General features: G+C 38.6%; 2 protein-coding genes across 3 annotated transcripts; one reads left to right on the forward strand and one right to left on the reverse strand.

Annotated features, from left to right (window-relative positions):
* Positions 1–2793: 2793 nt before the first annotated feature.
* LOC127639296 (protein arginine N-methyltransferase 8-B-like) lies at positions 2794–16631 on the forward strand. Its single transcript, XM_052121233.1, has 11 exons — positions 2794–2846; positions 2964–3408; positions 4364–4615; positions 6034–6189; positions 6738–6801; positions 7664–7806; positions 8171–8258; positions 12592–12707; positions 15595–15745; positions 16196–16317; positions 16500–16631. Exons 2-11 carry the CDS (start codon positions 3340–3342, stop codon positions 16581–16583), a joined length of 1245 nt encoding a protein of 414 aa, XP_051977193.1. The 5' UTR covers positions 2794–2846; positions 2964–3339; the 3' UTR covers positions 16584–16631.
* A 1328-nt stretch (positions 16632–17959) lies between these two features.
* On the reverse strand, positions 17960–27577 carry LOC127639295 (EF-hand calcium-binding domain-containing protein 4B-like). 2 transcript variants are annotated; one of them, XM_052121232.1, is made up of 17 exons: positions 27437–27577; positions 26172–26562; positions 25777–25888; positions 24854–25043; positions 24594–24740; positions 23821–23911; positions 23439–23534; positions 22714–22901; positions 22530–22601; positions 22407–22452; positions 21942–22033; positions 21367–21850; positions 20723–20861; positions 19543–19624; positions 19016–19232; positions 18553–18629; positions 17960–18091 (listed from the first exon to the last, which is right to left on the reverse strand). In XM_052121232.1, the coding sequence occupies exons 2-17, from the start codon at positions 26376–26378 to the stop codon at positions 18004–18006; spliced, it is 2328 nt and encodes a 775-aa protein (XP_051977192.1). In that variant the 5' UTR covers positions 26379–26562; positions 27437–27577; the 3' UTR covers positions 17960–18003. The 2 variants fall into 2 exon arrangements, with proteins under 2 accessions (XP_051977192.1, XP_051977191.1); XM_052121231.1 differs by having other exon boundaries at positions 26172–26566; positions 27437–27563.
* Positions 27578–27790: the final 213 nt, after the last annotated feature.

Here is a 27790-nt window from a genome sequence, read left to right on the forward strand (position 1 = left end):
CCAGACATGCTGTCATTAATTTCCTTTTCAAAATCTTTCAAAATCTCAAACCCAGTAACCTAATAAAGGAAAAACCCCAATTGGAGAACACATACTGCCATTGGCAGCAGATATGAGCTGAAATCACCTGCTTATGACACTGTTTTTTCCAGCTGAAACAGAGGAGAATGCTTTCCATCATCTCTGAACTAATGGAGGCTGGCTACAGAGAGAGCAATATAGCCACTTAAAGTGAGAAATGTTATCACTAATCTGTATTCTGGCTCTGTTAAGACTCTCAATACAGCTTGCAATATTGTCACAGGAAGAGCACACACAAAAACGAATTACATCTGACAGAGATTGCAGTTCAGCATCCTTTATTTTCCCCAGATGCATTGGAAGACATGGTTCTGCAAAGTAGCACCAAATCTAACCCAAATCAGACAGAAAACATCCAGTCATCCAGGCGTAAGGGGTGACTTCACGGACAACAAACGGATAAACAACAGGAAGATGGTAAGAATGGGTACCAAGAACAATGGAGCAGATGACAGAGTTCTGAAAAGGAACTCAGCCTATTGAACTTGGATATGACTCATTGTGATTCTGGCTTAGTTCTCTCTGCCACTCCCTTGTCCAATTATTGTTTTGTCTTTTTGGGGCCCTCGGTTTTAAGCTATTAGAATGACACTTTCATGGTTGATGGCATTTGTGTGTGCAGTGAGTCAAAAGGGCCAAGAGAAAGACGAAAGAAACCCACTCAGGCTACAAAAATGTGCACTCACACATACTGAGATTTTAGTCTTTTTACTTAGGTTGGTGGGTGGCAGACCACGCTGGCAGACCAAGGAAATTCCTACCGTTTCAGGACTGTTTCAACCTGACAAAATGAAAACAATAAATAAATAATAAAAGAGTTTGTGTGTGGTGATTTCTCAAAATGCTTGCAAGAGAGAGATAACAAAATAGTCAGTGTTGAGTAATGCATTACTAAGTAATTGCTGTAATTAAATTACTTTTTCATAAAAAAGGTAAAGTAAGGGATTACTCTTAATTTTTCAGTAATTGAATTACAGTTCTGATATGATTGTGTTAAATACAGACTATAGAACAATTCTATATAAAACAATTTAATTTAAAACCAAAATTGAACATCTAATGTTAAAATTTACGTTTTCTAATTTAATGCTGCCCCCTTAAATTCTTTGGCCAGTTCATGAATAATTTATTTGATTTTATATGATTTATTTGACAGAATTAAAAGAACAGTTTCATGTCTATCCTTGTATTTTTCATCTGGTCGAGGTTGATAAGGGTTTTAGAAAATAATTAGTAATAAGTAATGCAATTACTTTTCAGACCGAGTAATTAGCACAGTAATCTAATTACACTGTAGAAGATGTAATTAGTAGTTAGTAATTAATTACATGTTTGGGACAATCAAACACTGAAAATAGTTGTGATTCATGGATATTTGCTTGACCAAAAAAAATAAGAAAAAAATGAAAAGAAACAAACGGCCTATCAATGATGAGAAAGAACTCAAATAATAATTCGTGTTTTGCTGTCGACAGCGCATATTTTCTCCTGGATATGTTTTTACTGTAGGTATGTGTGAGTGCTTTGTGTGATTGACAGTATGTCGTGGAGCTGTGTGCAAGTGTGTGCTATTACTCAGCATGCGTGGGTAGTCCTTCAGTGTTTTACATGGGCAGCCCATGTGCTCTCAGCAGTGTACAATATTAATTTGGTCTAGTAGATCGCACAATAATCCCCAATAATGTGGGTGTGCTAAACTTTAACCATATCATTCCATTTATCATACTGCTATTTTTACATTTTGAACACCGACTTTTCCAACCCACAAAAAGTTTTAGAATGTCATGATGGTTGGAACGCATATTGATCTTAAGTATTTTAAAGTGTGTGCATGTGTGCGTGTGTGTGTGTAAGAGAGAGAGAGAGAGTATCTTCTGGCCAGGATTGCTTTCCACATTAGCTTAAAGGATTACAAAGGCAGAGGAGTGGGTGGCACATAAAAACAATGAGGGGGTAGCTATTTGACTCCAATCTAGAATCCCACACCTCTGTATTTAGACAAGTGTATAAACTCACTTGAGTCACTGGGCTCAGATTCATATATCCAAAGGTTAGGGAGAGTTAGAGCAAATGTGAAAATTCTGTCATCATTTACTCAATTATTATTATTCTGTAGAACACAAAAGGAGATGTAAGGCAGAATGAGAGCTTCAGTCACCATTCACTTTCATTGCATGGGAAAAAGATGCAAAGAAAGTGAACAGTGACCGAGAATAACATTCTCCTTAATATCACCTTTAGTGTTACACAGAATAAAGAAAGTAAAACGATGACAGAAATTTCATTTTAGTGTGAACTATCCCTTTAAGCACCAATAAATACTGTAAATAAAAGAATAAAGATGGCCTGCAAGATGCATAAAAAAATAATTAATAATTGTACTTTTATATTTAGTCATTTAGCAGACGCTTTTATCAAAACTACTTAAAAATTAGGAAAATAACAAGCAATTTGTCCAACAAAAGCCATCAGTTTTGCAGTTCCAAGAGTCCATAGTAATCCTATAAATGCCACGTTAAGTAAACTCAAGTCTGAAAAGCATACAGCCTTAAAACGTTGAGACAATAATGAATAGAAAAACAGTTGTCCTTGTCCTTCTAAGATCGGTGTGAAAGCGGAGGTGCAAAACTGTACTTGTGTGGGAGGCACTGATCTCCTACTGAAATCGCTCTTGTCGTGCACGCGCTCGTGTTCCGTCAGTTCAGTCTTTCGCAACTCGAGAAGAAGTGCAACTTTCGGTGAGATCCAGACGCTCCTTCACTGAGGTAGACAGCATACATTCAATGGCATGCTACGAACTGAAAATAATGGATTATAGTGTTTACCTGATTTAAGTAGGATCATTATTAAATTGTGGTCTGTTCTCATCTGTCGGACTCAAGGTGATGTGGATGCTGCTGACACGTCGGTGCTCAACTGGTCTCCAAGTGGCGCTTTTTAGGACCTCAGGAGGAAATTTTGCACGATGAGCGACCGGACTATTTTATCACTGAACATAAATCGCGTTTTTAATCGGAAGCATGGAATTATGGGATTATTTAAAAAATCATTATGACAATTCTCCCAATATTTTTCATTAGCCTTTTCTTGTTAATTAAATAGACCTGTGAAAATGATCAAATGTGTCATGTTTAAAGTCCAAATCGAGTATTGGGTATTGCAATAAATCCTGAAACTTTGATATTATATTAAGTGATAACACTAGACAGTTTTGATTTAAATCGTTAATCCGAGTTTATCCGGATCCCGTTGGCCCGTATGGGATTGAGGCACTCATCGCGGTGCCTGCTCCTGAGGAGAAAGATGGCGGAGGTGGAGAGCTCAGAGGTAAGTCATAGGTTCCTTAAATCACTGGTTCCCAACCCTGTTCCTGGAGGCCCCCCATTACTGCACATTTGGCATATCTTCCTTTTCTGACACACCCAGATCAGGTCTTGGAGTCTCCACTAACAAGCTGATGAGTTGAATCGGGTGTATTTGATTAGGGAGATATCCAAAACATGTAGTGTTGGGGAGCCTCTAGGAACAGGGTTGGGAACCACTGCCTTAAGTCATGTTTAATAAAAAACTAACGCTCGTCCAAATGCATTATTAAATGTCTTTCATAGCTATACGAAATATGCCACTAATGAACCCTATAGCTGCGTAATCGTGCTATTTTTCCATGATCGTTTTTGACTGACGCGCAGGTTTAGAAGTCAGAGAAATCTGTGCTTGGTTATGTGATTAGCCATGTAGGCTAAAGGATGGTTCGACCTCAGCAGGGCAGAACACATCTTGTTTGACTAATAAAGATCACAACACACTGAAATCTATGCATAGTGGCTAATGTTGTGATATTAAATATGCGATAGGAGCTAGATCTCATGTTGCTCAAGATTATCCCGACATCCGATGCAAAAACGAGATTAGAAACACCAAATAACATTTTAACGTGGCAAAGGTTGCACTTTAGTTACTGTAGACCAAAAAGTGAGACATCAAAATTCCCCTTTCCCTCGAAGTCAATTGGGTTATAACAACTCGCCTGAGCGCTGTCCTTGGTGCTGCAGTATTTTTTGCGCTCGCCTTCTTTTCAGCCCCTTCTGGAACTAATTAGCATATTTACCTTTGCATACATCATTTTCATTTTGGAGTAGTGCTAATAAGTGTACTAAATAGCTTCTAATTCAGACTCACATTTGCTTGGTGAGGCTGCATTTTAATCATCATTAGTAGGCTACTTGAGTCCATTCAATAATTGACAGTGTACCAGTTCAGATTATTTTATTACTGTCTTTAGCAGCACCGCCAGCAGAAGCAGCAGGACAAACGCATTTCCACTGTGCCCTCATCACAGATGTCTTTGCAACCATCTCCACTACCAAAGCCAGTGACCTCTGTGCACCATGTTCCACACCCCCCACATACTCCGCATGTCTCTGCACTATCCACATGTCCCGGTCGAGGCAAGATGGCCAAGTTGCTCAACCTGGAGGAGATGACTTCACGGGACTACTACTTTGACTCCTATGCCCACTTTGGAATTCATGAGGTGACAGAGTCTAAATTAAGACACAATAAAAGGTTACACCAAAGGCAGCTTCTGAATAAATTATGTACGAATAGATGGTCTTAAAGTAATAGTTCACCCAAAAATGAAAATTCCCTCATCATTTACTCAGCCTCATGCCATCCAAGATGTGTAGGCCTATGACTTTCTTTCTTCTGCTAAAAACAAACAAAGATTTTTAGAAGAATATTTCAGCTCTGTTAGTCCTCACAATGCAATTGAATAGTGACATAAAAACACATAAAAGCAATATAAAAGTAACCCATAAGACTCCAGTGTTTAAATTCATATATTTTGAAGGGATATGATAGGTGTGGGTGAGAAACAGATCAATATTTAAGTCTTTTAAAGTCTTTAAGACTTTTATTTTACTGAAAATCTACATGTTCACATTCTGAAGTGACTTTCACTTTTAAATTCAGCCACCTACTGGTTGGGGCTGGTCAAAGGTGGGATTAAAAAAAAAGGATTTAAATATTGAGCTGTTTCTCACCCATACCTATCATATTAATTCAGAAGGCATGGATTTAACCACTGGAGTCTTTTTGGACCTACTGAGTTCTGGTCACATTCACTTGCATTGTATGGACCAACAGAGCTTAAATATTCTTCTAAAAATCTTCATTTGTGTTCTGCAGATGAAAGAAAGTCATACACATCTAGAATGGCATGAGACTGAGTAAAAGATGAGGGATTTTTTATTTTATTTTGGGGTCTCAATTTAAGATAACGTCAAATGTTTAATTATAACCACCTAGGACAGTAAATGTCCTATAGTATAACCTTTATCATGTGTGGTCAGCCATAAAAACACACCTCAGTATGTGTCACTGAAATCTTTTCTACATCTTCTAAACTTTTTTAAGATGAACTAAGAGTACACCAAATTTGATAATGATTTTGAGCATGAGGGTCAATAGGATCTGACTGCAGATAAAATAAAAATCGTGTTTGTGATAACAGAAAAAGAAGGAAAAGAGTAAGATATAGGGATGGAGGAAGAGGGAAAGTAAAGTAGAGAGTGAATTAGAGCGAAGGGGGTGGTTGGGAAGATGTGTATCAGTTAATCCCAGCAGGCTAAATGGAGTCCTGTCTCTATAAAAAGAATCCTGGAGACACTGCGCTTTGTGTCCTATATAATGTCCTTCATAGCACAGTCCAAGAGAAAAGGTCCATATAAGAGGATATGGGATGCAGTGACATGATGATTCTTTGAACCAACTTCACTTTTCTGATCCACATCTTTAAAAATAAATGCGAAATTAAAAGTATCTAATCCAATGGCATTCATATTTTTCATGGGCTTAAAATATACATATATATATGGATCCTAATTTATTTAATTGTCAAAAATGTAACTTTTGTCTTATTAAATACTTGTGTTCTGCTCTGATCAATAGGAGATGCTAAAGGATGAGGTGAGGACACTGACCTATAGAAACTCCATGTACCACAATAAGCACATCTTTAAGGATAAGATTGTTCTAGATGTTGGAAGTGGAACTGGAATCCTCTCTATGTTTGCTGCCAAGGCAGGGGCCAAGCATGTGTATGGGGTGAGGACACAAATTAATTAGTACAAGCATGTTTACTGCTGCATACAGTGGCTTTATGTTAGGGGATGCAATAGCTGTGTGTGTGTGTGTGGGGGGGGGGTGCTGTTGTAAAGACACCTCTGCTTAAATCTCTGCCCACTTAAATGCACCTCCACTTAAAGGGACACCTTTACATTTGTGAATGGAAGGGGCCCCCGTTCTGTGCACATAAGTGGTGGTCCCACTACACTTTTTGTTCCATTCACTTCCATTCATACACATGCAAATGCGAGACAATGGGAACGCATGCATAAACATGGACATTTTTATATTTTGGCAAACTCTGATCTACAAACTTTTATAGTTAAAAGCATGTTTAACCAATAGAGGATATTGTTCCAAATAGCCTTTAAGTGTGAGTAAAACAGTTGGATATCTGTTACATAGGTTAATAGAGGTTGCATTTGCATGGGTTACTCCTATATCAAGTAGTTTTAATGTGATATAGTTTTCGTTATTGTACTAGTTTATTGTCATGGTATCAAGCTAATTATAATTTTGTCCTGCAGATCGAATGCTCCAGTATATCAGAATATTCAGAGAAAATCATAAAATTAAATCACCTGGACAGTGGTAAGATCACACACAAACAATCCAATTTCGAGTCATATATGAACAAGAGAGACAATTTACCAAGCATCACAAAAACACTGTCTATCTTAAAGCTATGAGAAGTTATTTTTAAAGCTGCCCATACTTTTTAGGACTCAGTGCCATATTTAGACATTTTCTACATTCTTGTGTGATGGCAAGTAGAATTCCATGACACAGGAAGCAGCGCACTTCCTGTAGTTGACGCTCTCTTCATGCGGTGTGATGGCAGAAGTTGCTTAGTTGCCCAAAGCATCTCTCATTAACACTGGAGAGCAGCAGGCGAGTGAGAAGCCCGAGTCAGCATGAGAGAGGAGTCACTGCTGTATACACACACATACAGGCACAGTAACTGGCAACATGCCTTTTAAAAAAATGAGAAAAGTTGGAGAGGATGAAGAGTGAGAGAGAGTACACGAAAGAGAGAAAAAGATAAAATAATGCTATGAAGAACAGCATCAGTCAAATGTGGCTTCATATTGTCATTCTAAGCTAAGAAATCTTCAATGGTGAATTTCACCAAAAAAAATGTCTGGGTCATATTTCACCCTAATGAAATTATATACATAAGTTATGGTACCAAGAATGGTTGCATTGTGACATGCAAAAAATGTCAAAATGCAAATTCTAATTCTCATAAGCATTAAGTAGCTGGACATTTTAATTTTGAGTAATAATTATTTTATTTTTTTAAAACTCATTAGATTCTCATTTATGTAATATATAATTTTTTTTACATATTATGTAACAGAGAAGCTTGACCCAGGCATGTTAGGTAATAGCAGTGCAATAAAGTAAAGATAGTTCAGTAAGTTTTAATATGTGTTTTGTGTGTGTCTTGCAGTTATTACCATCATTAAAGCCAAGGTGGAGGAGACAGAATTACCAGTAGATCAGGTGGACATCATAATTTCAGAGTGGATGGGCTACTGTCTTTTCTACGAGTCTATGCTGAATACAGTCATCTATGCCAGGGACAAATGGCTGGTCAGTTTGTGTTGGTGTGTGTTTGTATGTTTGATAAGCACTGTCTCAAGGCCAAGGTTGTTTGACTAATTTGAATGTCTCAATGTCTGCCACTGAATGACAGTTTTCTCCAGAGGACAAGTGGCCTGTCAGAGATATTTAATATAAAAAAATAGTGCAGATGCCAGGCCATTGTTTAGTCCTTGGGTTATTGTTATGCTGCACTTAACAAGAAGGAAAAGAGAATGATATGAAGTCACTGAAATAATATGAGGAATATGATATCCATGTGCCAGAAACATGGATTGTGGTTTTGTTTTGAACATGTTCTGAATAAGTTTTGCCGAGGTAATATCTCTAGGCTTTATTTCCTGTCCTCTTACAGAAGCCTGGGGGCTTCATGTTTCCAGACAGAGCAACATTATATGTAGTCGCCATTGAGGACCGGCAATACAAAGACTTTAAAATTCACTGTGAGTATGCAAGTGCACACACACACACACACATGCACAAAATAAGTTGTACTGTCTTTAAGTTTCCATGTCACATGTAAATATTTTGGAAAGCCATATTTCAAATGTTATGTCAGCTGAACAACTGACACCAAGGTTAACAAAGGTACAGCCCATTGAATTAAATTTGGCATCTACTATGACTAAGGTCCATAGGCTCTACTGAATGGCATATAATGCATATACTTAATACATATAAAGTCAATGCTATGTTTACATGAACACCAATACTCTGATTATTGCAATAATCAGATTATAAGGAATAATTAAATTAAGATGTTTACATGATTTAGGCAAACCTCTCAATCCAGTTTACATGCTACTTGCCAATACTCTTGATTATTGCTGATAAATGTTATTTATGATGTTTTAATGCTTTTTTATAAAATAATATATGTATTTTTAAATACAGTTTAGCATAACGAAAATACATCAGTCAGTTTGTGAGTCTATTTGAACAATTTGTTAAAAGAACCACTTCATACATGTCATTTTCAATTACACTGGATGTCTCATTTGATTCACTAAAAAGAATCGGTTCATACGAGTCACTTGTTTGTGAATAGGAATACACGCAGGATGTTGTTGTGTTCAGCCCATGAGGACAAACTTATTGCCGTTTCGCATGAAGCTGAGAAGGGCTGCTTCTTCTTTTTCATGATGTTTTCGAAACTGTGCTTGAGTGGAACATCATACGTCTGCAGCACTGGTGCAGACACACTTTGGTCAGAGTGGAAAACTTCACGGTTACTGTTGTAACCTCCATTCCCTGAGGGAGGGAATGAGACATTGTGTCGAATAAAGGGGTCACAAGGGGTCTTCCTTGGGAACCTCATGTACCTCTGAACTTGAGAAAAGGCTAATGAGAAATTGGCAGACAGAATTTGCATGTCCCACCCCTGGACATACGGGTATAAAGGGAAGCGGGCGTGTGTCTGTCAGTCAGGTTTTTGCACTGAGGACCCGAGAATAAGGTACGACTGTTTACAGTGGTAGGTCTAGTGTCATGGCAGAAGGGACACAACGTCTCGTTCCCTCTCTCAAGGAACGGAGGTTACAACAGTAACCGTGACATTCCCCTTCTGTCACTCACTTGACGTTGTGTTGTATGAAGTGACACAAGGGGTCCCGTTCAAAAGCACCATGCACTAGACCGTGTTACATGAACTGCTGAAACAGGTCCAAGCAGGCTAGAAGCAACTGTATCAGCCATACGTAGCCTTCCCCAACGCCCCCAGAAAAGGTGTCGTATACAGACCTTAGGTTCCCAGCACCCCTGAGGGGGGAACAGGTGCTACATGACCAGCGTGGGAGCAAGCCCGGCAGCCGGGGCCTTTTCTCTCTCTATGTCTCTCGCATAGAGTGTAAAGTGGCTGGGGCTATCTTAACGCTAAGAAATGCATCGGGGAAGGTGGTCTTTCCCGATCCTATTCTTTCAGGGGGAAAAGACCCTGTGGAGGCCACATCCTGCCCATACTAGAGGGAGGTGATATGTGGCCAATACACCACGTGGGTTGTCAGGCCACATGTGGGAGCGGCATGGTGGCAGGTCATACCTGAAGAGGGAGAAGCTCTACAAACACAGCGACCGGGGGCAGAGGGACTGCCCAAGGGAGACGCGGGTCCGCCTGGCAGGGGGACCGTACAGCGGAAAATACATCACAGGGAGTTGCCTGAAGAGGGAATCAAGCCTGTGGAGCCCTACCCCAGTACAGAGCTCTTGAGGCTCGTAGTGGGTCTGGTTGCAAATTCTCCACTGAATTCGCAGGCCAGAAGGCTAGGGAGGAAGAATCAAGCGAAAGCTTAGTGGCTAACCTGGGAGAGAAGGCGCACTTTATCACTTTGGTTAAGGGCGCAAGGAGCAAGTGGAACACCCGGTTGGCTGTTCCATATTACTGAGTTCTACAGCTTCGGAACTGACAAATCACGGCCCGAAACCGACTCAACCCTGAGATTGTAGAATCTCGCAAAGGTGTTGGCTGCCCTGCAGATGTCTGCTAGAGAGGTGCCGTTGGCAAGTGCCCACGAGGATGCCACACTTCTCGTCGAGGGGGCGGGCACAGCCTGAGTCTGGTAAGCCAGAGTGAGGGTGTCAATGAGTGAGCTAACCTCTGTTTGGAGACGGCGTTCCCTTTCCGCCGTCCGCCAAAGCAAACAAAGAACGTACCGGACACAGCAACGAAAAGGCTGGGTCTGCCTCCTCCCTGGGCAGCGCTTGCAGGTTCACGACCTGTTCCTGAAGGGGGTCGAAGGAACCTTGGGCCTGGAACACCATCTTCGGAACTCGTAAGCGCCGACCTGCTGCGGATGGGCAGTCACGGGTCCGGAGGCGAGGTGACTGCATCCACCGAGGGACAGAGTGGTCCTGATACCAGCTCTGAAGCGAACGTCTGACTGCCTGGGTCCTCCATCTCAGGAGTGCTTAGGAGCTTTACGGGTCCTAGAGGGGGTCCTGGAGATAGAGGGCGTACGCCGCCTGCGGGGCGCTTGACGCTGAGACTGAGAGCTGGGCCCGGGTTGAGGCAGAGCTGGCGGTTGTTTAGGCGCAGGGATACACCCTTGGCAGGCAGGTGGAGCACGGGCTGCACCGCGGCATGATGTGGGATATTGCCTCCATCTGCCTATTTACCACCGAAAACTGCTGGGCGAAGTCGTCGCCGGTGTAGCCGAAGAGGCCAAGCTGGGAGACAGGGGTATTGAGGAAGCGTGCCTTGTCAACGTTGGGCATCTCGACCATGTTCAGCCAGAGGTGGACTGCACAGCGTGCAGAGAGAGAGAACGCTGCTGGAAATGCGCCGTAGGATCCAACAGCAGTGCTTCTTGCCAACAGAGGTGAGTGGAACAGTGGTGAAACTTCAGCTTGCTGCTGCATAACCACTCGGCTCCGAAGAAAAAATCTGACTGACAGACACACGCCCGCTTCCCTTTATACCCTTATGTCTGGGGGCGGGACATGCAAATTCTGTCTGCCAATTTCTCATTGGCCTTTTCTCAAGTTCAGAGGTATGCGAGGCTCTCAAGGAAGACCCCTTGTGTTACTTCATTCAACACAACTTCGAGTGAGTGACAGAAGGGGAATATGCGATTAAAGCATTTACATGCCAGTATAATGCAAATAAAATAGAATTACTACACATATCTTATTGCAATTATCAATACTCTGATTATTAGCAAAATCGCAATATCAGGGGCGGACTGGGAAGAGAAATCGTCCCAGGATTTTACAAAGAAACTGGCCCAAAAGTTGTTGAGTAGGGGTGTGGAGTGGTTGGGGGTTATCACTGCCCCAAAAGTTGTTGGAGGGGGTCGCTGTCTTTTCTGCATATCGTGGCCCCCTTCGGCATATCGCGGCACCATTTTGCGGCCCTCTCAGCCAGTTCAGCATAATGCGGCAGCCCGTTTCAGCTAATCGCTTCCTGTTTGGCCCCATTTCGCAGCCAGCCCAATGGGAAAAGTCCTGGTTCTCCCTATGATATCTCCACAATATCATAATCTCACGATGGAAGTGAATGGGGGCCAATTTTTTTACATTAAAATACTCACTGTTTGAAAAGTTTAGCCACAAGACATAAACAATATGCATGGTGATTCAAAAGAAATTTTTGTGGTAATCAACATTATGCCACAATTGATGTTGACTGAGTTTAACTTGTATTGAACCCGGAATATTCCTTAAACCATGGATAACATGCATTATCGGGTTTTGCACAAACTTGTGAATCACGAATGCAAGCTGATTTTAAAGCAAAAGGGGGACATAAATACTAGAAACTTTTGGAATTGATGTTAATTTTTCAATTAATCTTTTCACTAGAACTGTTATTCTGATCAAATTATTTGTGATAAAAAACTGCATTAAATGTAGAAGAAAAAAAAAAGCAAAATAGGAACATTCACACAGTCAAAACAAAAGTTCAGCATTGTGACCCAGACCACAAGAGTCACTCCAGAGTCACTCTTTAGATCCTTCACATTCATTTGGCAAAAAAAGAATAAAAAAAAAACATTCCTGTTGGGTTTTATTACTCCCCCACAGCAAGAGCGCTCCCTCTCTTTTTCTCCTCCTGTCTTGTCTTGGATGGAAGTGTGAGATTTGTCTTAGCCTAACACAAGCTGCCAGACAGAGGAGGAAATTTTGGGGCCAAATGAAGAGGATCAGGCACACATTCATTAAGACAGACAAACAACCATTAAAAATGTATTAAAACTTTACTTTTTAATCTCATAATATATTTATACTGTAATTTCTAAATATGAAAATAGTCTTTCCTTCTCACTGTCTCTGTGCTTGCAGGGTGGGAGAATGTCTACGGTTTTGATATGACGTGTATTCAGAATGTTGCTATGATGGAGCCCCTGGTAGATATAGTAGATCCAAAACAAGTTGTGACTAACTCTTGCCTCGTTAAGGTATGAGTAAACACTCTCTGTACACTTGTATGTGTGTATGTGTGAACAAGACCTGATCTGAATCATAGTTCTGACTTACTATGCACTGCTTTTGAACACATCACGTGGGTGATACATAATGGAATAATTCTCAGTAAAGAGCTGCTTGATGACAACATGATAAAGTGTGTTCATCTTAACACCTGCAAAACACTAATCATTCCATCATAATACTGTATTCATAATTTGAAGCCATATATTTAATTGTACTTTAATGTACAAATGTCTGATGTACAGTATGTCCTATACAGGAGGAAAGAAATATCACAAGTTAGATTTTTATAACATCTCAATCAACACATCAATGGGATGAAATGGAGACTTTTGCTTTTGTCTCCTTCTCAGATTTGTCTCCTGAGAAAAAGATCCCAGTAATCTCACACGTGTCTCTTCTAGAGATTGTCAACAAAATCAGACTGTGCTGAGATTTGCAGAAATACCAAAGTCTGCAATCAAATTTCAATTTTCTCAAGCATTTCTTAACACATTCTTCTTAGATCAAATTCTGTGCTTATTTATTTAATAACTCTCTTGTCTTTTTGCCAACAACTATTTTTTTTTCTCTCCTAAGGATATGTAGGAAAACTACTTACAGCCGAAGTCAGAAGTTTACATACATTTAGGTTGCAGTCATTAAAACCAATTTTTTAAACACTCCACAGACATTTTGGCAAGTTGTTTAGTACATCTACTTTGTGCATGACACAAGTAATTTTTCCAACAATTGTTTACAGACAGATGTTTTCACTTTTAATTGACTATATCACAATTCCAGTGGGTCAGAAGTTTGCATACACTAAATTAACTGTGCCTTTAAGCAGCTTGGAAAATTCCAGAAAATTATGTTAAGTCTTTAGGCAATTAGTTTCTGATTGGCTAATTGGAGTCAATTGGAGGTGTAGCTGTGGACATATTTTAAGGCCTACCTTCAAACTCAGTGCCTCTTTGCTTGACATCATGGGAAAATCAAAAGAAATTAGCCAAGACCTCAGAAAAAAATATTGTGGACCCCCACAAGTCTGGTTCATCATTGGGAGCAATTTCCAAACACCTGAATGTACCACGTTCATCTGTACAAACAATAGTATGCAAGTATAAACACCATGGAAACATGCAGCCATCATACTGCTCTGGAAGGAGACACATTCTGTCTCCTAGAGATGAATGTAGTTTGGTGTGAAAAGTGCAAATCAATCTCAGAAAAACAGCAAAGGATCTTGTGAAGATGCTGGAGGAAACAGGTAGAAAAGTATCTATATCCACAGTAAAATGAGTCATCAACATAACTTGAAAGGCTGCTCAGCAAAAAGAAGCACCTGCTCCAAAACCACCATAAAGCCAGATTACAGTTTGCAAGTGTACATGGGGACAAATATATTACTTTGAGAAATGTCCTCTGGTCTGATTAAATAAAAATTTAACTATGGCCATAATGACCATCATTATATTTGGAGGAAAAAGGGTGAGGCCTGCAAGCCTTAGAACACCATCCCAACCGTGAAGCATGGGGGTGGCAGCATCATGATGTGGGGGTGCTTTGCTGCAGGAGGGACTGGTGCACTTCACAAAATAGATGGCATCATGAAGAAGGAAAATTATGTGGATATATTGAAGCAACATTTCAAAACATCAGCCAGGAAGTTAAAGCTTGGTTGCAAATGGGTCTTCCAAATGGACAATAACCCCAAGCATACCTCCAAAGTTGTGGCAAAATGGCTCAAGGACAACAAAGTCAAGGTATTGGAGTGGCCATCACAAAGCCCAGACCTCAATCCGATTTAAAATTTGTGGGTAGATCTGAAAAAGCATGTGCAACTTATTGTGAGAAGCTTGTGGAAGGCTACCCAATATGTTTGATACAAGTTAAACAATGCAACCAAATACTAACAAAGTTTAAGTAAACTTCTGACACACAGGGAATGTGATGAAAGAAATAAAAGCTGAAATAATTAATTCTCTCTACTATTATTCTGACATTTCACATTCTAAAAAAAAAGCAGTGATCCTAACTGACCTAAGACTTTTCTACAATTAAATGTCAGGAATTGTGAAAAATTGAGTTTAAATGTATTTGGCTATGGTGTATGTAAACTTCTGACTTCAAATGTAAGTGAAATACCTTTCGACAGACTTCTGTTAAGTCTTCTTAGCTTTGAAAAATATATATTTTTTTAGTGTCCCTTTGTGTTAAGTATTTAATTCTAAACTATTAATTCATTGAAAGTGGTACTCTTCAATTAACGTGAGTATTACGTTTATGATCTGTCAGTGAAGACATATGAATGTCAAGATACATTCTTGAAGGGTCAATGCAAGGGATAAAGAGAACAGGACAGCCACTGGCAAATAAAAAGAAAAGAAAGACAGAAAGAAGGGCAGAAAGAGAGAGCTATGCTTTCAGTGCCCCTCTAAATCACCTGAGGGATGAAACTCTTTGAAGAGGAGAATGATATTCAGTCTCTTTGTTAGGTTTGCTAAATGAAAATGTAAATTGAACAAACGAATGGGTTCAATGCGGAATTCACACACAGGCATCAATATAGCCACAGCCAACAATAGTCTTTGAAACTGGATACAGTGTAATTTTTGGGTTAAAGCTATATGACCTAAACCATATTAATATGGGGTTGGAAAAATGCCATTTCAAAATGAAGCTATACTATAGATCTAGAGTATCTCATGGGCATACATCAAAAGGCTGTGTTAGTAAACGTATATGAGTATTGTGTGCCAGTTACAGAAAAAAGCTGACAAGAAAACCTAATATGTAACGTTATCTCTATGGCAAAAAGTAAAATGCATTAGTTTCTGGGTACCTAAGTGCTCTGGATGTGATGTATCTTTTAAGGAGGTGGACATCTACACGGTTAAGACTGAAGACCTGTCATTCACATCGGCCTTCTGCCTGCAGATTCAGAGGAATGACTATGTTCACGCCCTTGTCACGTACTTCAACATTGAGTTCACAAAGTGTCACAAGACAACTGGCTTTTCAACAGGTTCAACCTCACTGACATCCACACATTAATTTTCATTCTGTCTTCTACTGTAGCTTATTCTCCCTTACATATATGTTACCAGTCAAAAGTTTGGACATACTTACTCATACTTATTACTATTTTCAACATTTTAGAATAGTAGTAAAGTCATCAAAACTATGAAAGAACACAAATGGAAGAGAATTACGTAATGACCAAAAATTGTTTAAGAAATCAAAACTAATCTATATTTTAGCTTGTTCAAAGTAGTAACAATTTACAGATTACAGATTTGTAAAAATTTAAAATAAAATAAAAATAAGTAAAAATTTTCAGCATTTAAGCATAATCTTTGGATCAAATGTTTTTTAAGATCATGAGAAATATAAATTCAGTCAAGTGTGTCCAAACTCTTGACTCGTGTGAATTATAATCAAGCTGATGTTTTTCCCTGATAATTATCCCTTCAAGCCCCTGATGCTCCAAGTACTCACTGGAAGCAGACAGTGTTTTATCTGGAGGATTACCTAACTGTGCGAAGAGGAGAGGAAATCCTGGGCAGCATCACTGTGAAGCCCAACGAAAATAACGAGGTGAGGGTATAAGTGTGGGAGTGATAAAGAGAAACAGAGAAAGTGAGAAATATATGACAGAAAATACAATGAAAAGGATAGTACACACAGAAATTGGAGGCAGAGTGTTTAGAGAAAGTATGAACTAAAAAGTAAGAAACAACCACAGATGTAACCATTGAAATAAACTTGATTTCTTTCAGCGTGACTTGGACTTCACCTTTGAGCTTGATTTCAAAGGACAGCTTTGTGATGCAGCCATCTCCCACGACTACAAGATGCGGTAAAGCTTATCCTGGGTTGGAGTGTGATTTCCCACAGAGATTCAACAGAGGGTCAGATGGTGCTACCTCCTCTGCCTCTGTCTGAATAAGAGACTGCTGAACAACAGAACTCTTCTTTGATATCATCAGTGCAAGTCCAACACTGAAGCAATAGTGTCATCACTTGTCACATAAATAAATACACATACACCATAGACTGAAAACATCACTCTGAATGTAACTGTTCATGAGTCGGAGAATGTCCAAGTTTGTGTTTATTTTAGTCTTTTAATATAAGAAAGCGTTACTGTTTAACAGGATATGCCTCATAGAAAATAAGGCTTCAGTTTGATGTATAAAGGACAACTTTCATGAAAAGAACATGATTGACATTTAAGAGCTATACAATTTACACCACATATTTGATGTTTATATTTAAGTGCATTTTATTATGTTAAATGTATTAAATTATTGTTGAGTTGTTTCTGTAATATAGTGACTGCTGGCATGTTTTCTGGCATACTTTGCTCTTGTTTAAATTAATTAAGTTTTCATTATACTTTTTTTTTAAAGGATAATTGAGAGAGGTTAAACTACTGTATTCTAAATCATTCTTATCAAATACAGTATGTTCAAGATTTGTTATTAGACTATAATCGTATGACAATTTTAACCTCCGAAAACTTTATCAGTTTTGTTTTCTTGTTAAAAGGCCAGGTCAATGTTGCATACAACTGCAAACATTTCCTCTTTTCTGTCAAACAAGTACAGTCTGTAACAGAGCAGTTCATCCTAAGACAATGAAAGAGGCATGACATGTTTAACACTAACTCCAGACATTGTTATTCCCTAAATAACATTTTCAAAGATTTTTGGTGCTTTTCATAGTTTTTTTTTATTAACTGAACTGCCTCTTTAAATGCATACTGGTTCAAAAAGTCTTGTTTAAGTGAAATAAAGAGGATACTGGCAAGATTTCAGGTGGGTTGAATGAGGCTATTGAAATGTTAAATAAAGTGGGAGTAATAACCAATCATGTTCGCACCTATGACTGTCATCGGCCACTTAGTTAAAATGGTTATACAGGGATAGCCACATTGTCCTATTTTACAGTCTCATTTAAATAAGCATCTTCAGTCAACATGTTTTCTCCCTAAAACATACAGTGCATGGTAAAATATACTTAATCAACATTTGGGCATAGACATTTTAAGGAGAACCCTGATATCTAATGTTCTTTGAAAAATGGACATGAAAAGTCTCTTTACATTATTCATTTTTAATTTAGATATGAGTGAATATGGCCTCCCTCAGCCAGTTAAGTTGACACTGAGTAAATTGTTTACATTGAGTATGAGACGATGATACATAAAGCACAGAGGTTTTTCACCAGTACTTGCTGCATAGATTCAGAGGTGTGTGTGCAACATGCATATGTGTGTGGTCACTTGCAGCAGCTTTTCTTTTTTAACGGCTGATCCACCAGTCTGATGGTGTTCACCCATACTCTGTCTTCCTGTTCCCTCAAAACCCTGCAAAAACATCAGCATTCAATAAAAAAATATTTTTATTAAGTGTCACTTAGATTTACAGAATCCAATCAGAAAATATTCCACAAATGTATTTATATAAGTAGAAGATTACATTGTTTTTGTCTTGTTCTTGTGGTGTTTATTTCCCAGCCTATCTAAAAAACATCTATGTTCTGATTAAAAAAAGTATCTGGATATATTAGACAAATGCCTCCCAGAGGTGTTTAAGTAAAAAAAACAACAACAAAAAAACAAGGTTCACAAACTCAGGCAGATTAAGATCATACCATGTACATAGAAACCACACTCTTTCCTGAAAACATTTAATAATCTTTGCTGCTGGGTCGCTGTCTCACTTTTTTCTGTCTCCTTTTGCTCTATGTAGTTTGCAGATATGAGTGAAGAGATCATAGATTAACAAAATGTGACAACATTTCTTAACATGTTGGTTTAGTTCTTACCGAGCCAGGTGTATCATGGCCTCCATCACATTAGCTCCAGTATAAGCACTGCACTCATAGAACATCAGATGTGTTTCCTGCAGAATATAACACAAAACACATTACAATGCAAACTGAGATAGAGAGAAAGCAACATGTGCAATGATGCTATCCCATAGGAAATTAAAAGAATCACACAAAATATCTCTTCAATATCTCAATTTTTTCTCAAAGATGGCAATGAGATTAAATTTAGACCTAAAGCTTCTGTTTCTCTAATGTTTCTCCAAAGAAAAAGATCCTATTAATCTCACGTTTCACCTCTAGAGTTTCGGAAAACTCAACAATGTCAGAATGTTTTATATTATCTCAAACATTTCTCTTAAAAAATTATATTAAAAACAATTTATACGAGCTGTTGTGTGATGTTAGTGGGTGTTGAAATATACTGTTGTTTGTGTCTGAGCACAAGAGATGTCCAAACCTCAACTAGCATCTCTGCCTCTTTTATCTGCACCTCTCTATCATATTCCTTGTCCGATTTGTTGCCAAGGAGCATGACAGGTATAGGGTCTCCTACAACTTCCTGTATGCTGGCCAGCCAGGGGCGGACTGATCTGAAACTATCCTCCATTGTGATGTCATAGATGACCACCACGCCATCTGCCTTGCGGAAAAACTGCTTGGTAATGCTGCAATACCTGAAGGACACAGTGACATTGCATTTTTATTAAAGCTGTTTATCAACAGTGACAGACAAGATTTTGTTATGGGTGTGTTATTATTCCAGATGATAGATGTGCTTTGAAGGATAACAGTAAAGATTGAGGAATTCAAAGAAAGTATACAAGATGCTCAAACAGACATGAGGTAACAATCTTGTTATTCTTGAAGTTGAATAACAATGTATAAACAGTCTGTGCCATAACACTGCAAGTGATATCAATAGTTTAATAATGTTTGATAATGATGGATAATTTGATTATTATTTATCCTGTTTGTGTGAATCACCTCTCTTGGCCTGCAGTGTCCCATAACTGGAGAGCCACGTGGCTGTCGCCCAAATTTAAAGTCCGCACACTATAGTCAATGCCTGCACAATATAATACAATCATTTATCATTTCTTGATTTGTTCTGTCATATAGACATTTGTAAAACACTCATTTAGCTTCATCTGAATAACATAGGCCTGTATACAGTGTATATACACCAATCAGCCACAACATTAAAACCACCTGCCTAATATTGTGTAGGTCCCACTCGTGCCACCAAAACAGCGTCAATCTATTCTTCTCACCACAATTGTGCAGAGCGGAGATTTGATGCCGTTTTGGCAGCACGAGGGGGACCTACACAATATTAGGCAGGTTAATGTTGTGGCTGATCAGTGTATATACTCTATAAACAGTACAGTATAAACAGAGTGTATATGTATATACTGTTTACACACACTCAAATGGAAAAAAAAAAAAGTGTAAGTAATAATTATAAGATACACTGCTGAGAACCTATTTCTTTGCAGCATCACAACCACAAAACCATAACTGTAGTAAGGCCTAATGACCACAAGTCAGTACTGTTGAGTAATATTTCTCTCAACACCGGAGTGTGTAGAACATTAAAGGCTGGACATTTTGAAGAAAGTGAATTAATGGCGTTTGACATAATCTGCTGTGCAATTTGTACCAGCTTTCAAATGCAGGGAGTATGACTTCCCAAGCACTTTCATGTGATGTAGTTTCACATTCTCTGGCTGTTCTAAAAAAAATCCAATAGCATACTTTAACGGGCTTCCGTTAACACTCACATATTCAAACTCAATACTGAGAAATACTATGAACAATTTTTGTTCATAGTATTTCGCCATAGATGCTTAATCGGTATAGCATCTATGGAGAAATACTATTGAACAAAAATAAACCATATATTTTATCCATGATGTTAAAGATTTGAAAAGTGGTTTTGGGAGTGATATAAATCAGAAAAAAAGAGAGAATCTTTGCATCCTTCTGAACACAGAAAAATTGCAAAATAAAATACATTTAAACTTTTGCTCTAGTGTCCACAACATTACATTTTGAGTCATGGACACATTCTTCTGATTTTGCAATTATTTAATACTACTCTGCAAGTCCAAATTTGTATTTCCTGATAAGTTGTAAGAGCACATGGAGTGGGAGTGAAACTCACCCACAGTGGCTGATGTGGTAGAGTAGAACTGTCCGTCACAGAAGCGTCGCAGAAATGCTGTTTTGCCAACACTGGAATTTCCAACCAAAATTACCTTAAAAAGGCGTTGAGGGGCCACAGCTGCACCCTCTGCAGGACCCTGTAGCCGAAAATACCCACAGTGACTTCTTACAGTTAAAGGCTAGATGTGTTGAGTGGTACAAGTACTATAAAAGTAGCATAAACGTTTAAATAAGACATACTGTACACATTTGTAAGATTGAATTCTACTCCTTCAAATCCACTTATAGTCAAAGACTCTTGCACTAAATAAAACAGCTGTAATTTATCATTTGCTTTTATAATTTTCCACCATTTCACTGACATTGGAATTAAAAAGGTAGCTTTTGCTGTATCTTAAAGACTACTATATGTAAACCTCTGATGACCTCCGTTATGATTGGCTAACCTCTTTGCCTGTGAAATGAGAGCAAAGTTGCTGAATACTGAATATGTGTTGATAGATACATGTGGGAGGAAATATGTTCATCTAAATTATTTTTGCAGCTAAGTTTCAATAAATGGCATCTTTAAATTGTGAACATAGGCATATGTATATTCGTGTGTCAAAGACATTTATTTGTCCCCTTTAATCAGTCACTTACCTGTTGGATGGTCTCTTTGCCAACAGGCTGTCCCCGTGCAGAAGAGGGCATATGCCCTCTGATCCATTTCTTCTTAGAGGGCTTCTTCACCCTAACTGGTGGTGGAGAGTTAGCAGAAGCCAAGGATGCATTGGAGGGGTAAAGGGAGCCCATCTCTAGATCAGTCTGACCTATCTCCTCTCCACCCCGCTCTTCTTCCTCCTCACTCAGCTGATGGAGAAGAGGATGAGGGTCTCCTTGCAACAGGTGAGGTAGGTGATCCTCCTCGATGGATATGACTCTGCGTAGAGGCCATCCATCCAGTGGAGCATCCTCCACATCCACTCTGGCATTTACACCTTCTAAGTCACCAGCTTCCTTCTCAGATCTCCCATCCACCTCCCATTTTTCCTCATTTCCTGTGGTGAAGGGAGAGCAATAGCCATTTGCTAAAGAGGAGGCCTTCTTATGAGAGCGCTGAATTACATCCTCTTTGTTAACTTCTCTGTGACAGAAAGAGGGGCAAGTAATGTCTGCTATCATCTCATTACATTGCATATACTTATATTAATGCAGAACATGTAAACATCTCTCACTTTTTGACAGATGGTTTCCTCTCTGTGTATTTTATTGAAGCTGTGTTCAGTCTTTGCTTCCGGGATGATTTTTTCATAGAATTACTGTGTTTCTGTTGTGAAGTACAAGGAAATATTTTGCTTTTAAATGTTCCTGGAAGATGTACAAAAATGTACTACCAGAATACAATTTGGACACACATGCACATGAACTTATATTATTTTCAAAGCAGACGTCCCTTTGCCTAGAACCCAATTCTTTATGATCTGGGCATTCTATCAACCAACTTAATGAGGTTTCCCACGTCTTAAATAATATTTTTTTCCATGATTTATATATTCACTTGTTTGCTGCTTTTCAAGCATTCAAGCATAATCCTTAAGATCAAGAGGCTTTTAAGATGAGAAACTAAATTAGGTCCAGTCTGTCCAAACTTTTGACTGAAAGTGCACTAAAGATAATGTCAGCTGCTTTGGTAAACTTACCAGAAAGCTAATGTCTCGCTCATCTCTAAGATGTTTATTCATTTCTCTGTTTGAAAGAACACAAAACCATGTGAGATTTCAGTAGTTTGTTTGTCTACATGTCAGTATGCATACAGTACTCACCTGAGTAGATCCAACTGTTTCATCAAACTCTGTTTTTCTCTCTGCAGTCCTTCTGTTATTCTGTACATCTCCCTGAGAGAGGGAAAATCATACATGCTTATGAGTATGCCTATGTGCTAAATAGAGAAACCCAAAGAGAATAGTGCATTCTGTGAGTATATTTGTAATAAATGCATGGACTGACATCTCTCTCTCCTGCTGTAGTCGAGAAGCTTGCTCTTGTAGAATACCCAGCTGCTCCTGAGCCAAAACCAGCTCTTGGCATGTGTGCTCAAGTTCACGAGACAGCTCCTCATTGGTCATTTTTAGTTTAATGTTCTCCAACTGACTCTCCTGGTGTTCACTATGAAGCTCACAACACTGTCGCTCCAACTGAAGAAATGAACAAAATATAAAGTTTTGCTCAACAAAGACAAATGTGTGAGTTGCACAAAACTATTTCCTTTATACCAACAAATGAATAGGAACTTGGTCCAAAAGCTGCTCTGATTTTGAGGAAAATCTGTGGATCTGTGTGAAATAGATTTAAAAATAAAATACAAATGTGTTAACACGAGCTGAGATTAGCCAAAATATTTAACAGTAGATGGGCTGGGGATGTGCAGATTTTATGAATGAGAGGATTTCTCTTTTTGTGGAAATTTGTGGAACTTTCTGCCAAGTTCAGTAGACGCAGATTCTTTGTAGGTCAGTTCTGTTCAAGTCACGTGTCCTGAATGCTTAAGCTTGAGACTAATTCTCAAACTCCTGGGTTAATTTAATGGCTGTCTTGTAGCCTAAGGTTTAGCTTAATGGCCTAGAATTTTGTGCCGCATTTACAGAATAAGTCTGGTGCTGCTATAATAACTTTGTTTCCTCAAGTATATCTAAGATTTTGTATAAATATTCCTGTTTAACTGCACCACTCACCCTCCTCTGTTTCTGGAAAAGCTGCTCCAAATCCTGTTCTTTACTGTGGAGCTGCTTCTGAAGGTCTTGACTGCGCAGCTGCAGATTTTCAGAGTTCTGGAAGAGAGAGAATTTTAGCCCAATGTGATCTAAATACTCAGCATTGCTGTACATCCTCAAACATGAATGATAATTCCCAAACATGTTGAACTGTCTTATATTAATTGAGACTGTTAATGGAGTGATTCTGTTTTTAGGTTAGTATGTTTTACATGCCATTTTGTAAAACTGCATACAAGTAAAATCTAATTACTGAAGTTGAGGAATTGTGTAGGCTTTAGTTTAAACAAATGATAACAAATGCACAGTACATGTACATACAAGTTCAAAGCAATGTGTTTACCTTCAGAAATGCTCTATCTTTTTCATTAATGATTTGTTGTTCCATTTCCTCATATAGTCTGCGAATTTCACTGTCATGTGTGGCTGCTTTCCTGTTCAGTGAGACAATGGCATAATTTTTACAAAGTAAAGATTATTTATAAGTGCAAAATGAATGCTTTAAATGTATAAGTAGAATAGTAAAACATTTTACCATAAATATACAGTCACTGTTTTGGACTGAAAAACTTTTATGAAAGTACTGAAATAGTTAAGGTATAACACAAATAAGCCTGTCATGTTATACTGTACCACAAATTCTTAATTCTCACAGTTTTTACATTCAAAAACATTGGCTAAGACCTGCACATCTAGTTGGCTAATAATTAAAGGACCATAGGATTTTATAAAACAATGAAGCCCCACATTCTATAGTACATGTATATGACACTTACACCATAGTATGTAGCCCTACACCAAGGCAACAATGAACCATACAGTAAATGTCCAATGTGCATGATATTATTCTGACCCAATTTGATAAATTCATTCTTTAGTCTCAAAAATATTATTTACAAATTTAAATTAACCCCTAAGCTTAGTGGTCACTGGACTAGGATAGAATTGCATTCTATAGAGATTTACAATAAGCCTCTAAACTCTGGGAGCAGGGATTATTCACAAGTGGCATGGGGGAAATTTAAGAAAAAAAAGCAGATTATTGACTTAAACAAAGACGATTTTGATCCATAGATATTTCTAGACAGAGGAACTGCTCCAAAATCAAAATGTCACCTCCTGAGGGCGCTCTCCATCTCCTTTCTCTCCTGTTGTGCCTCTTGGATTTGATTTGTGACACGGGCCAAAAACTCCTCAAAGTTGGACAAGAGGTGAGGCTCATCTTTTCTCAGCTGAGCCCAAAGACTACGGATCTCATTCGGGCTGAAGCAAACAGAAAAAAATACTATTAAAGTTTGTAGCAAAATGAAGCTTTTTAAAGTGTAAATGTACAGCACTTTAGTGCAGCATCAGAAGTAACAGATCAGCATACTGACTCTTCAAAGACAATGCTAGCACCCAAGCTCTCCATCAACATGCTGAAATGCCTCTCTTCCTCGTCCTTGTCCTCGTTCCCTGAAAGCCGTTCATCACATGGGTTCTGTTGCAGAGCTTCTGGAATCTTCTGAGAGGCTGCAGCCATTAGATCCTCAGTTTTGGAAAGCCTCCGTCCATAAAGAAAGTCACCTGGGGAACAGTCACAGATACAACAAATCTAACATACTGCATAAGCTACATTGCTGTAATCCATGCAAATGACGTTCCAAACATAAGTTCAGGAGAAGCTTGTTCATCTAAGCCTGCCATATCTCAAGGATGTATTTGCAGCTGCTTCCTTTGCACCAGTGAAGCTTTTTTCAGCATCCCTCCACCTACCTACAGCATGGTAAATACGTTTACCTTAATGTTATCCAGGACTATATGAACTAGTGAACCCATGAATGAGACTTAAAGCTTAAGTATGCAACCTTTTCAATTATAAAATGCTTTATTCTATCCCAGTTTAATATACAGAGACAACTATATGGAAGCCATTCAGAGGTTAATTTTCTCGAAAACTAAACACTTTGTCCCTGTGGTTTAGTGTTTTAGTGTGTTTGTTAAGAGTGACCCGCAAAGACCCCGCCCACCAATGTTACTCGTCCAGTGGTGTGAGTTGAGGGCAATGGTGTATCTTACGATATGAACAACAGCAGACAAGGAGCATATTCGGAAAGCTGTTTGAAAATATTGCTTATTTTGCCATTCTGTTCGGTGGTGCTAGTGTCGCAGAAATGCTCCAGCTTTAAATATTTACTATGAGACAAAACTTTCACTTTTAAGCTCTGTATGATATTAAGGCATTTACTAATATTTTTGCTCTCTTTGTAGCGTGATTTGATTTTGAAGTGTTATTCTTGTCCCAAGATAATAAACTCACTGAATCCAGAGGAGAACTCTCCCAGGGTGAGGTAGCCATTTCTGTCAAGGTCTAGTGAATCTAAAACATTCTCCAGTTCTTCAGCAGAGAGCGGCAATTTTTTGTGTAGCCTCTAAAGAAAATAATGACACACATTTGGTTAGGCCAGATAATGGCTAAAAAGACAAAAAAAAACAAAAAAAAACTGTATCTTTGAATATAATTTTAATCTAAATAAAATTTTATAAAATTTAATTTGAGGTTTGTGATGGCGCTGAAAATATAAGGCTCTGCTATTAATCTCTCATTAGTCCTGCATGTAGACCTGTCCACTTTAGTACAAACATCTCCAAGTGGATTGCTTTCATCAGCTTTCGTCAAAGAAAGAAAAAAAAAAACTTTTAAGTACTCTTTACCCTCATATCAGTGCGTGTGATGAAGCCCTTTCCCTCACTGTCACAGATCTGGAAAAACTCCTCTGTATTGTCCAGCATAGCAGTCTGTCCCCAGCCTGATTCCTTCTTCTCCAGACTTTCCCTTGGCTGTGGCTGCCGCTGGCGCTCATCTTTGTCTGAGCCACTGCTGATGACCCGTGTGGCTCTAACGTGTCCAAACTCTGACATGGTTCCAACTTTGTCCACACAGCACAGCTTACCTTGACCAACGGGGTCAGGACGCAATGCAGGCAAGAGGCGTGACAGTACGAATGGGAGAGAATCCAAAGCTAGATCCAATACCAATAATTATCCTGATTATTTCAGGATGCATAATTAATTGTTGTCTTGACCTACATTCTTGCTGTGGGTCCTGGCTTGAAGAAACATAAATATTAAACACGTTTACAATCCTTTGCTAAATCTTTTGGAATGTTAAGTCTTTGAGTGATGAAATGTAGCACGAAGCCGCAATAGTAGCTTATATGTGTGTATGTACAGTAGCCTATATTGTGCGCATGTGGATGTGTTTTTAAGGTTCGCTCAAATGTATTAAGTGCAACTCTACAAGTCAAACATTTACTGTTTAAATCAAGGGTTTAAACATTAATAGGTGTTGCATTGCATTTTTGTATTTAATGTAATAAATTGAATGCAACATGTAATTCTACACAGCACATTTGTCTATTTGTACAGCAATTAATTAAACCCCATTTAGTGATTCTGACATCCTTGTGAACTTTCTCATATTTAGTTACCTTTAAGAAGACTTCTCAAAATAACATATTACTGTAAGGAAACTGGCTATCAACCTATAATGTTAAAATAATGAGTAAATGTAAAGCAAATGTCAATGCACAGCTGACATCATCAGAAAGCAGACCTGTCACCTTGCATTGATGTCCCACCACCACTCAATGTCATGGGGGAATAGGAAGAGGTTTCTGTGGTGAAATTTCCTGTTTCATCAGAAGTTGTTGTTAAAGTTTGAGGTGGTTTCAAGCCTACTTTATTTATTTATTTTACCATGAACTAATTAAAAAGTATTACGTTTTAATGAACGTTTCCACGGTAGACACATTTTGCTTTTAAGCAGGCTCACACAAGGTGATGAATGCTTCGTGAAATTACATTAACAGTAGCCTATGAATTTTAAAACTTGAGTTCATGAGGCGTCGACAAACGAGCACATTACATTTTAGTGTAGTTCTTACAGAGAGAATAGAAAATAATTGTACAGCTCTTACCTGACAACAAGTAATCACACTTCCTTCGATAATGTTCTTACGTAAACAAAGGTTCTTTAAAAACTTTTCATTTAAATTCAGTAACGGACTGACATTTTGTGGTGGTGCTGTGAGAACTCGAGTAGCGAGTCTAAATGCTGAGTGCTCGAGCGGGGTAAAGTTGGTCTACATTCGCCTACGGTGCGCGAGGGACCGTCTGAAAACACCCCATACTAAGCTAAAACGTCACTGGCGTTAGAGTGATCATTCAATTGACTTGCATGTTATATCATTCAAAAAATAATACATAAAAAACACTTTTACTGATACAAATTTTCAACAAAAAAAGAAATAAAAACATTTCACATTCTAAAG

The sequence above is a fragment of the Xyrauchen texanus genome, chromosome 47 (assembly GCF_025860055.1).
Source record: "Xyrauchen texanus isolate HMW12.3.18 chromosome 47, RBS_HiC_50CHRs, whole genome shotgun sequence".
Lineage (NCBI taxonomy): Eukaryota > Metazoa > Chordata > Actinopteri > Cypriniformes > Catostomidae > Xyrauchen > Xyrauchen texanus.

What these genes read in the sequence shown, in the direction of transcription:
- LOC127639296 (XM_052121233.1), top strand. Translation starts at nt 3,340, where the DNA reads ATGGGATTGAGGCACTCATCGCGGTGCCTGCTCCTGAGGAGAAAGATG. An exon ending in GGGCCAAGCATGTGTATGGG is followed by an intron (nt 6,190 to 6,737) that starts GTGAGGACACAA and finishes TTTGTCCTGCAG; the next exon opens with ATCGAATGCTCCAGTATATC. An exon ending in AGCCCAACGAAAATAACGAG is followed by an intron (nt 16,318 to 16,499) that starts GTGAGGGTATAA and finishes GATTTCTTTCAG; the next exon opens with CGTGACTTGGACTTCACCTT.
- LOC127639295 (XM_052121232.1), bottom strand. Translation starts at nt 26,378, where the DNA reads ATGTCAGAGTTTGGACACGTTAGAGCCACACGGGTCATCAGCAGTGGC. An exon ending in GCTAGCATTGTCTTTGAAGA is followed by an intron (nt 24,741 to 24,853) that starts GTCAGTATGCTG and finishes TGTTTGCTTCAG; the next exon opens with CCCGAATGAGATCCGTAGTC. An exon ending in AAGATAGAGCATTTCTGAAG is followed by an intron (nt 23,535 to 23,820) that starts GTAAACACATTG and finishes TCTCTCTTCCAG; the next exon opens with AACTCTGAAAATCTGCAGCT.